General features: G+C 28.5%; 1 protein-coding gene across 1 annotated transcript in view; it reads left to right on the forward strand.

Annotated features, from left to right (window-relative positions):
* dpy (fibrillin-like protein dumpy) overlaps positions 1-12,439 on the forward strand; it is a 705,616-nt gene extending 693,177 nt beyond the window's left edge. Inside the window, exons 169-172 of the mRNA XM_075365108.1 lie at positions 2,467-2,737; positions 7,782-8,020; positions 9,077-9,260; positions 10,647-12,439. Of these exons, the coding sequence (XP_075221223.1) occupies positions 2,467-2,737; positions 7,782-8,020; positions 9,077-9,260; positions 10,647-10,885 (933 nt within the window). The 3' untranslated portion in view covers positions 10,886-12,439. The remainder of the gene's footprint in view (positions 1-2,466; positions 2,738-7,781; positions 8,021-9,076; positions 9,261-10,646) is intronic.
* The last annotated feature ends 225 nt before the right edge of the window (positions 12,440-12,664 follow it).

Below are 12,664 nucleotides of genomic sequence, written 5' to 3' on the forward strand. Positions count from 1 at the left end.
TATATCGGATATACTCTCCTTACCTGTGCTAGTCTGTTTTAGATTTCCATCTTAGTTTGTTTATTTTTTCCCTAAATAGCAAAATTCTGTATCTTCCAGTATATTACATTCATATACTGTCATTGTTCTCGTTCACTTCTGTCACATTTCATTATCATTGTTTTAGACTTATTTATTTTCAAAAAGATTCCTCCAAACAATAAATCCTTGCCATCCAACATTACTTCTGTCTCATTTTTAGTTTTTGCTGAAAAAAAAAAATTGGTAAATTTTAATATTTGTATGAGTACTTTTTCTTCTTGGATATTTAATCCTCTCTCAATTTTTCATTCAGTTTTCAGTTCCTTTTCTGTTTTTTTTATATACAAGTTGAAAAGCAGTTGTCAGGCCTTGTCACACTTATTGAAGAATCAGAGCTTACCTTTCTTCATATTCTACTCTTATTACAGCTAAGCTACTCTTGTACAGATTGTACAACATAAATGTATTCAATATTAATTAAACAAAATAGTTTAAATAATTTAAGGAAAATAAACATGAATAAATATAAGTATAGAATTACATTAAAGATTAGCTCAGCAAAGCAATCTGTATAACTGTTTTTTATATATGTACAGCAATAGGCAGTGACAATTATACAAAACTATAATAATTTATAATGACACAAGCCAAACCAAACTGTATAATTGTTCTTATTTTACTTGTGTTGTGTATTGTTATATTTTAGGTAGATTTCATAAGAAAGCTACCTTTTGTAATGGGTACCATGATTTGTCTTCTGGAAAATTTCAACATATCTTTACATTTCACATTCCCCAGACCCCAAAACCACCATCAGTTCAAAAGTTTATATATATATTATATATATTTCACTTTCTTGTGGACACGACAACTGCCATAATTTTGCGCCAATCACTTTAAAATTGTTCCTTAAAAATAACTCGTCCAAAATCTACTCTGTCCAAAATCAACTCTGTTGAGTTCGTTAACAGCCAAAATTGAACCGTGGGAATGGAAATGGGGAGAGCTTTTTCGAAGAAACAAAATATTGCCATAACTTTCTTATTAAGTAAAATATCAAATATGTTTATAGTTCCTACTATTCTTTGAATAAGGGCCTAAAAATTATATAAGTAAAGTTTTTTGATATTGCCAACCATTGGTCTATGGATTGGAAAAAAGGGGTTTTGAAGAGAAAAAAATCATACCTCCCTTAATAGGCACAGTATTGAATCTGTTTAAAGTGGTCATTAGTCCTCTACATATTACTAAAACTGTTATCTGAAACAATTTTTGATATGACTAACCCTTACGGCAAGGGATAAGCAAAACAAAAAATAAAAAAAATAAATATATTGCATAACTTTCTTAAGTAAAATATCGAATTCATTTAAAGTTCCTACCATTCTTTGGATAAGGACCTAAAACTTATCTAAGTAAATTTTTTTTATATCACCAACCATTGGCTCAGGGGGTTGAAAAAATGGGGGTTTCAAAGACAAAAAAAATCATACCTCCCTTAATAGGCACAGTATTTAATCGGTTTAAAGTGGTCGTTAGTCCTCTAAACATTACCTAAAACCTTTGTCTGTAACAATTTTTGATATGACCAACCTTTACAGCAATTAATGACCAAAATATTTATGGAATTGTAAGAAGATGGGATTGTAATATGCTAAACATGTGAAACTTTTTTCACATGCAATCATTGTCGTATTGAGTAAATTTGAAGTTTTTCTTAACTTTAAGGTGGAAATCTTTTTTTATCCCCTACTTAGCACCAGTGAAATCTACCTCTGCCTTCCAGCATGCCGAAAGGGATTTTTTTTATTGCAGTTAGCTTTTGTCAATGACAACCCTCCCTGGTTATTCACTCATAAACATCACCTTCAAAAAAAAATAATAGCTTTTTTATTTTGAATATATAATCATGGTTTTGGTGTTACTGCTACATATAGTGGTTTATATATGAATGTTGTATTCAATCCTACATTTAACTTCATTCTGTGAAGATTTTTTATTGCAAAGTCTATAAATTGCCTATCTTAACGTGATGTTATGTGACTATACATTTGGCTAAGAACTATTTTCGTGAAAAAGGCAATGAAAATCTACTTCATTTCCAGTGAAAGCCTGTTATGCTTGGAAGTGGAGGCCATTTTAGGAAGTGAAATGATTCATATCAGATCACTTGCTGCCATTATAACTATGTAATTAACATACATACACATAGATATTCCTGTATAAATCATTTATTTATATATATATATATATATATATATATATGTGTGTGTGTGTGTGTGTGTGTGTGCATTATAATTATACTATTTCTGTATGAATTTGTATCTATGTTTATGCCATGACACTGCTCAAGTATAAACTGGAAATTAATTTTACTGAAATATTGGTGTTAATACTAATAACAGTGATGTCATTTATGCTAATTGTTAAACTTTATTTTTACAGGGCCAGGCGACATTTATATTAGTTATACAAAAGCATCCAAAATTAGTTACATATAAAGCGCAGGCTTATCATATTAAATGTGTCTATTCAACCGGTACTCAAAATGTAACAATTGGTTTTAATGTCTCAATGTTAACAACTGCTGGTACAATTGCTAATACAGGACCACCACCAACATGTTTAATGCGTATTGTAACTCATACTGGACAGGAAATAAATTCTGCTGAAATTGGAGATAACTTAATGCTACAAGTTGATGTACAACCTTCAAGTAAGTTTTGAAATTATTTCCTTCCTTTATCTTTTTAATGTACTTATTCATTGTTATGAAATAATAACCCTTAGAGCTATTAATATCATGGCCACCAATGAATATTACATATTTTTACATAAAAATATGTAATTTTTTTATCACAAATTAATTGTTTATAGATTTAATATTTTCATGTTTGAAAAGTGTTTACCATAAATTAATTTATTAAAATAAAATTTCAAAATGTATTAACATATTTTTAAAGTTGGACATGATAGAGTTTATAATTTAATTCCTCCTCTATTGATATAACTGAAAATTGTTTTCCTTTCAACTTTAAAAATGATAATTTTCTTATTAAAAAAACAATAATTAATTTAAAAAAAATTTAAATGCTAAAGAAGTAGCTACCAATTCAGTCCTATGCTAAGATTTTCTTGTCTTAAAATATCTTTTACTAACTGAAGACTTAAACCAGTTCCACTCTGATTTTACTTTATTTGAAGGAAAATAAAGATTTGTGATAATTTTGGTATTAAAAGCAAGGGAAAATGTATACATTCCTGCATTTAAGAGAGGGGTTATTTTATCACCTTAATCCTTTGATAAGAATTATGATTATTTAGAAAAAGGTGGAAGATTTTTGGAAGTGACTTTTATGAAATTCTTTTTTTAATGAAATTTTCAACAGTTTGAACCCCTTGGTGACCCAAACAAACAATGTAGGATTTATAAAAATGTTTTGTTCCAAAAAAAAATTACATCAAAGAGTAAAACAAATTATTACCAAGTGTACCATTTTAATGAAGTACTTGTAGTTTGTGCAATAAGGTATGGTGGCATTAAACCAATTTCTTTTATCAAACAACATTGTACATTGCAATATCTTAATGCTGTACTTACAAAACAATGTAAATTTTTAAAGTAAGAAGTTATCTAAATGATAATTTAATATACGAAAAAAATAATTATAATTTAAATGACTTAATAAAGTCAAACATATTAAAACTGATAATTTTTGGTTATTGTTGAAATTGGTTATTTTTTTTAGTTAACAATCTTTAAAATTTCTTTCAGGGATTGACAGTAAGAAAATATATCTTTTCAAAAAAAATACATTGAAAAATACATTGTTTTGTAGAAGTTTTAAGGATTATTGACTCATTTTTTTTTTTTGTCTTCAGTCATTTGACTGGTTTGATGCAGCTCTCCAAGATTCCCTATCTAGTGCTAGTCGTTTCATTTCAGTATACCCTCTACATCCTACATCCCTAACAATTTGTTTTACATATTCCAAACGTGGCCTGCCTACACAATTTTTTCCTTCTACCTGTCCTTCCAATATTAAAGCGACTATTCCAGGATGCCTTAGTATGTGGCCTATAAGTCTGTCTCTTCTTTTAAGTATATTTTTCCAAATGCTTCTTTCTTCATCTATTTGCCGCAATACCTCCTCATTTGTCACTTTATCCACCCATCTGATTTTTAACATTCTCCTATAGCACCACATTTCAAAAGCTTCTAACCTTTTCTTCTCAGATACTCCGATCGTCCAAGTTTCACTTCCATATAAAGCGACACTCCAAACATACACTTTCAAAAATCTTTTCCTGACATTTAAATTAATTTTTGATGTAAACAACTTATATTTCTTACTGAAGGCTCGTTTAGCTTGTGCTATTCGGCATTTTATATCGCTCCTGCTTCGTCCATCTTTAGTAATTCTACTTCCCAAATAACAAAATTCTTCTACCTCCATAATCTTTTCTCCTCCTATTTTCACATTCAGTGGTCCATCTTTGTTATTTCTACTACATTTCATTACTTTTGTTTTGTTCTTGTTTATTTTCATGCGATAGTTCTTGCGTAGGACTTCATCTATGCCGTTCATTGTTTCTTCTAAATCCTTTTTATTCTCGGCTAGAATTACTATATCATCAGCAAATCGTAGCATCTTTATCTTTTCACCTTGTACTGTTACTCCGAATCTAAATTGTTCTTTAACATCATTAACTGCTAGTTCCATGTAAAGATTAAAAAGTAACGGAGATAGGGAACATCCTTGTCGGACTCCCTTTCTTATTATGGCTTCTTTCTTATGTTCTTCAATTGCTACTGTTGCTGTTTGGTTCCTGTACATGTTAGCAATTGTTCTTCTATCTCTGTATTTGAACCCTAATTTTTTTAAAATGCTGAACATTTTATTCCAGTCTACGTTATCGAATGCCTTTTCTAGGTCTATAAACGCCAAGTATGTTGGTTTGTTTTTCTTTAATCTTCCTTCTACTATTAATCTGAGGCCTAAAATTGCTTCCCTTGTCCCTATACTTTTCCTGAAACCAAATTGGTCTTCTCCTAACACTTCCTCCACTCTCCTCTCAATTCTTCTGTATAGAATTCTAGTTAAGATTTTTGATGCATGACTAGTTAAACTAATTGTTCTGTATTCTTCACATTTATCTGCCCCTGATTTCTTTGGTATCATTACTATAACACTTTTTTTGAAGTCTGACGGAAATTCCCCTTTTTCATAAATATTACACACCAGTTTGTATAATCTATCAATCGCCTCCTCCCCTGCACTGCGCAGTAATTCTACAGGTATTCCGTCTATTCCAGGAGCCTTTCTGCCATTTAAATCTTTTAATGCTCTCTTAAATTCAGATCTCAGTATTGTTTCTCCCATTTCATCCTCCTCAACTTCCTCTTCTTCCTCTATAAAACCATTTTCTAATTCATTTCCTCCGTATAACTCTTCAATATATTCCACCCATCTATCGACTTTACCTTTCGTATTATATATAGGTGTACCATCTTTGTTTAACACATTATTAGATTTTAATTTATGTACCCCAAAATTTTCCTTAACTTTCCTGTATGCTCCGTCTATTTTACCAATGTTCATTTCTCTTTCCACTTCTGAACACTTTTCTTTAATCCACTCTTCTTTCGCCAGTTTGCACTTCCTGTTTATAGCATTTCTTAATTGCCGATAGTTCCTTTTACTTTCTTCATCACTAGCATTCTTATATTTTCTACGTTCATCCATCAGCTGCAATATATCGTCTGAAACCCAAGGTTTTCTACCAGTTCTCTTTATTCCGCCTAAGTTTGCTTCTGCTGATTTAAGAATTTCCTTTTTAACATTCTCCCATTCTTCTTCTACATTTTCTACCTTATCTTTTTTACTCAGACCTCTTGCGATGTCCTCCTCAAAAATCTTCTTTACCTCCTCTTCCTCAAGCTTCTCTAAATTCCACCGATTCATCTGACACCTTTTCTTCAGGTTTTTAAACCCCAATCTACATTTCATTATCACCAAATTATGGTCGCTATCAATGTCTGCTCCAGGGTAAGTTTTGCAGTCCACGAGTTGATTTCTAAATCTTTGCTTAACCATGACATAATCTATCTGATACCTTGCAGTATCGCCTGGCTTTTTCCAAGTGTATATTCTTCTATTATGATTTTTAAATTGGGTGTTGGCAATTACTAAATTATACTTCGTGCAAAACTCTATAAGTCGGTCCCCTCTTTCATTCCTTTTGCCCAGCCCGTATTCACCCACTATATTTCCTTCCTTGCCTTTTCCAATGCTTGCATTCCAATCTCCAACTATTATTAAATTTTCATCTCCTTTTACGTGTTTAATTGCTTCATCAATCTCTTCGTATACACATTCTATCTCATCATCATCATGGGCGCTTGTAGGCATATAGACGTTAACAATCGTTGTCGGTTTAGGTTTTGAATTTATCCTTATTACAATGACTCTATCGCTATGCGTCTTGAAATACTCCACTCTCCTCCCTATTTTCTTGTTCATCACGAAACCTACTCCTGCCTGCCCATTATTTGACGCTGAGTTAATTACTCTAAAGTCACCCGACCAAAAGTCGCCTTCCTCATCCCACCGAACCTCACTAATTCCTACTATATCCACGTTTACTCTATCCATTATATTGACTCAAAATATTGACTCAAAAAATAACTAATTTCAACAATAACGAAAGTTATTAGTTTCATTATGTTTGACTTTATTAAGTCATTTAAATTATTTTTTTCTTTTATCGTATATTAAATTATCATTTAGAAACTTCTTACTTTAAAAATTTATTTTGTTCAGTGAAAATAAAAAAATGGGTAAATGTTCATTATTTTGAAATTAACTAACAGATTATACTACATGTTTAGTATTACACGTAGACTTTCCACTCTAATTCTAAATTTTTTGATCTTAGAATACAGCCTCCTGGTAATCCAAATTTTCAGCTGATCTCTGGCATGATTTTAGTTGATTCAGATTATTTAAGTCTGCAGTATTTTCTGATAATTTTTCATATACATAAATAAGATTTCATAAGTCCAGGCCACTTCAAAACTTGGTTTAATCCAAAAATACATACCATCAATTCCTCCTAATACACAACCTACCAAACCAAATTTTGTAACTGTAGATTGAACTATCCTGAGATATAGACTAAAATCAAGGCAACACATATGCATATAAACTGAAAAAAGCCCAATGAGAAGAATCTTGCTATTTTTGACTGGTATTACTTTTCTTCTGTTTCTGCCAGTAAACTGAAAATATAACGTGTAGAATCTGGACCTATAACTAAAGTTTTTTAGAATTTAAAGAGTGTGGAAACCAGTATTGGATCTCAAAAAAATTTGATGAAAGACTAACCAGTTTATTCAACCTTAATTGAACACATTCCCTTTTGACATGAATTTATATTATCAAGGGAGATGCAAATAATTGTAAATATAAAAGTTAAAAATTGTATATTTCAGATTGTCAACTTGATCTTCATATACAATGTGAAACTAGCACTTCAATTTTATATATCTATTTATATACCTAATTAAAAGCATCAAGTTTTAATAAAAATTATTTTTTAATATGTATCTTATTAACTTTTCGGGGTTTTCTGTCTTATTCAGTTTACTAAATTACTTAATAGTTTTATTAAAAATCCATTTTGTGGCACCTTTTTCTTAAAAAAAATATTATAAATCAAAATGTTTTAATAATAGATTTTATAATTTTCTTTTAAAGGTATATATGGAGGATTTGCACGAAGCTGTGTAGCTAAAACAATGGAAGATTCTGTTGAAAATGAATATATAGTCACCGATGAAAATGGTTGTGCAACAGATCCAACAATTTTTGGAGAATGGGATTACAATCCAGAAACTCAATCTCTGCTTGCAGGATTCAATGCATTCAAGTTCCCAAGTAGTGATAACATCCGATTCCAGTGTAACATCCGCGTCTGTTTTGGAAAATGTCAACCTGTAAGTTGATTCCTTTTAATACTTTATTTTATATTGTATATATTTATTTTTACTTTTACTTTTGAGGTAATCTGTCAGATTATTTTTAATATTATGCAAACATTTAATTATGATACAAATATATAGTTAATTGCAATATTATTATGTTAATATTATAAATGTAATACTTTCACACATCTCTGCGATGAATGCAAAAAAGATTAATTTTATAAATTACATCTACTGCTAGGATGGAGTTGTTAAAATGTTTATCAATATTCACATTTTAATTGAAATTTTTCTCTCATTGAAGTGAATTTATAAATACAGTGAGTTGAAGAGAGTAAGTTGTTATAGGTCAAAAGCAAAAAAAGTGATTAAGTATATCTGTCAATAATTTTTATTTCTGTTTATATATAATTTTAATTTTATAGTCAAAATTTCATTTAAAATCATGTTTAATCCTTATTGTATTATATTTGTTTTATTAATAGAATATTATTCTTATTTCATTCAGTTAGCCTTGTTTTAGTTTTAATGACTTAGGACTCAAACATTTATTACTTCAGTCTGTAACTAAGCATGTTAATCATATAATACACTGATAGTCAAATGATTCATCTATATATTTATTTAATTTTACTCAGCCTGCTTTTGCTGATTTAGTAATTACAAAATTTATGTAAAGTTAGACATTTAATAACTAATTTCTTACGCAGACAAAAAAGCAAGGGAACTGTTCACCTTAAGGTTGGGGATTATTTTGGTCATTTATTAATAAAAAATATTAATACGTAATGTATTTTTTGTTATCAGTTAAAATATCATTATATCAGTTAATTTTTTATTGTAAATGATAGAAAAACTACCCAGAACCAAAAATTGTTTATTGAATGGCCAAATAATAGCAATTAATAATTAATAAAATTGTTTTATGTATAAGAATCATTCTTAATAATAAGCACTCCTAATGTAGAGTGCTAATATTTTTTATTTTGATTCTAATAGTTTCGATACAAAAGTTAAAAAATTTTATTTTACATATGAATTACTTCATGGTGAATTTTGTTATTTCAGGTTAATTGCCGAGGTTATAATGCCTACGGACGTAGACGAAGAGAAATTGCTGTTCATAATACCACAGCTGTAGATATAACAGAATCATTCAATGAAGGACAATTACGAGAAGAAATAACAATACAGTCGAACGCAATTCTCACATTTGAAAGACGAGAAGAACGATTTATCGATCCGACAGAAGGTAAAATATAGTTTTATCTGTTCACAGTATATTACAGTAAAGTGGATAAAACTCAGTTTTAATAGCAAATAAAATTAACTACTCGTAAATTACAAACTTAATCAAAATTGTTTGTAACTTAGTTGTTTAATAATATTTGATGTTAATTCATAACATGTTTATATATATTACATTGATATTCATATGAGTACAACTTATAGACTTACTTTTTTAGTTGTAACTAAAATTACATTAACCTAAGATGCAGTTGTCATCCTTAGACAAATATATTTGTTGTAAATATCCTTCGCCTATTAATTGTCTATCATAAGATTTAAAAGAATAAAAGGGATTAAAGAGGAATATTTAGGTATTTTCACATGGTCTTAGTCATGTAAAGTAATACCCATTTTTTTAATAGAAATTTCTTTATTTATGGTAATTTTATATGTATTTATTAATAGATGATCATTAGTTGACAGACATTTAGTCTGAAGAATCTAAGGGATTATTTTTAATTGTGTTTTTAAAGAGGTTTAATGAAAATGCTGCAAAAAACCAAAAAGTAAAAGTAGTATAATAAATATAATAAAACATATTAAATATATTAAGAAAGTAAAAATACAAACTCCAGTTAATGTTTTTAATGTATTTTATTTTTTAAATAAATTATTATACTTCTACAACACAAGTTTATTAATTTTTTAACGTAGTTTCATGGACCTCAGTGTATTTGGTGTGCCTGGAAATAAATTGCTTGATTACAATATCAGTTCTCTCAAGTATGCTTTCTCTAACAAATCATCACTGCACTACAAATGACAATGACAAATTACTTTGTCATTGTCATATAAATTTTTCTACAGCTATTTGACCAGCTTTGTAAACAAGTTTTATTTATTGGTGCAAGGTTTGGGCATGGTATTGTTCCAAAACTTTGTACTTGGAATTCTGTGAAAATCATTTGTTGATTTATTTGATTGTTTTTAAAGCTAATAAGAAAAATAGTAGATTTTACGTAAGGTTTGTAAAGATATACTGATCTCCGATTATATTTGAAGTGGATAAGCTGTCTGTCACTGAAAATAATTTTTATAGCCGGAGAGTGAATACATTGCAGCTGCTTATATTTCTCCAAAAATAAAAGGCCCAAAAGCACAGGAGTAAGCATAAGCTTCCTTGATTAACATCCTTGCCTATTCTTGATTCAATAGTGTACAGGTATATTTAGAATATACCAAAATATACAACAATTAGGCTACCTTCCACTGAAGGGTACAAATTTTACTTTTTATTTAAAAAGAAGAACATTAGTGCTAAGAATTATGTAATAAGATTTTTTGTATTATTTTAGATAAATTAAAATTGAAAATATGTTTTGATTAATTAGTTTGTTTCATTGTTTAGCTCCAGAGATACAACAAGTCGAAGACATCTGTGTCTCCATGATAGGCTTCATTATCGCTTTAGTAATTACGGCTCTTTTGGCACTAGTCGCAGTGGCAGTGGCTGTATCGTGCTGGTTAATAGCCTACCGGCGAAGGCCGAAGACAAGTGGGCCGCTGCCACATCCTCCAGAGTTCCCAAACCCTCTGTTCACTACACCGGAGCCGGTTGCAGAGCCTTCTCCTGACTACCTCTCATGAGACTTGACAAGATGAGAGGGCCTCTATTTAACACTGCCTTGAAGACCTTCCCTCTTAACCAAAACGCTTTCAAAAAGCAAACGATCGAGGGAACTTTCGAGATTATATTCAACGTACTGCCTTAGTTTTCTTTTAATGGCCCTCTCAACAGATCTTTACTAGTTTATTTCAAATTGAATATAGGAAAATTTCAATTAGTGAAAAATACATTTCAGATTAATTTTGAGTAATTACTTTTAAAAATATTCATAAATAGATCTAAAATGTATTTTTATTGTATTTATTGAATCATCTCCTCCGATGGCTGTTGAACTCACTGTATTTTTAATTAGCTCAAACGGGGATTTATTTTTTTTTATAATTATTAATTTTACTTTCTTTCGGTGTAGGTTCTTGTTGTAAATAACATTTTTCTCATTTTTCTTTTAACTATCATATACATCTTTCCTTCTATAATAGTAACTTATTATGTAAAATAATTATTATGAAATTTATGAGTCTTTTGTGTAAAGTATTTCTTATTTAATTTATTTTTGTATTTCTTTTCTAACACGTCTCCGTCTATGATCTACATATATATGCATGTTAGTAAATAGCCACTGGAGGATTTGTATTTCTAGTTACGGTAGTTATGACTATTATTATTATATAAATATAATTATTAACTATATAATTCCTAATAAAATTTGTATTATAGACGTATGTATGTGAAAATGATATGATTGCGCTTTTAAGAGTGTTTGTAGTATTATTTTAAAGTTGCTTTGAATGTTTGAGAATGTATACATATTCTTTGTATGTTTCCAGTTAGAATCGAGGTAAATTATTTAAAATATTGTTTATATATATTTATATAAATATTTTTTCCAATTTTATAAATTATGCTCAATTCTCGGTTCTAATTATTAATATACATAATTCTGTTTGATTGTTCTTTTTTTCTTTTTATAATTATTGAATAAATGTTATTATTATTGTGTGTAAGTTATATGATGAATAGGTGACTAATATTATTAGTTTAAAAAAAGAAATGAAGTAATAGTAAATATATTTGAAAATGTATTAATAATAATAATTTTACTGTGATCGATTTAACTCAAATATTGTAGATTAAAAAATATTATAAATATTTTATAATAGATAATGTTAAGGTATCACAGAATGCTACACTTAGTGCTGACGAATTATAGTTACATGTATATTAATTTTCAAATACATCTATTTACCACATATCTTAAGACATTAAAATGTGTATTTCTTTTACATTTCATTTTTTATTCATATAGTTTTTACAAATTACATTATTTAGAAAAATTATGTATAAAAGAAATCGATTACAGTATTGACTGCGAAGCGAGAATCTGTTTTTTTTTTCTTTTTTTATATTTATATATAATAAAGCTTACAGCTTTAATATTAATTAATAATAACAATAATACTAATTTCTTATTAGTAACATTAATTTAAAACTCTAAAAATCAAATAATACTATATTATAGAATTGTTATTAAAAATTTTATTAACCTGTGAAAAATACATGTTTAATGTAAATAAGGAAACGGCTTATATATATATATATATATATATATATATATATATATATATTATATGTATTTAAACAATGTAATTAATTAATTTCATCATAGGAATTTTTGCTAATTGCTAAGATTTCATTTTAGTCACATTCATTTAGTCATTTAATTGTTATTAATATTAGCTTAATATTATTATTATTATTTTTAATCAATATTATTAATTAACTTATTCAATTAACAGCTG

This window comes from Lycorma delicatula, chromosome 4 (assembly GCF_047948215.1).
Source record: "Lycorma delicatula isolate Av1 chromosome 4, ASM4794821v1, whole genome shotgun sequence".
Lineage (NCBI taxonomy): Eukaryota > Metazoa > Arthropoda > Insecta > Hemiptera > Fulgoridae > Lycorma > Lycorma delicatula.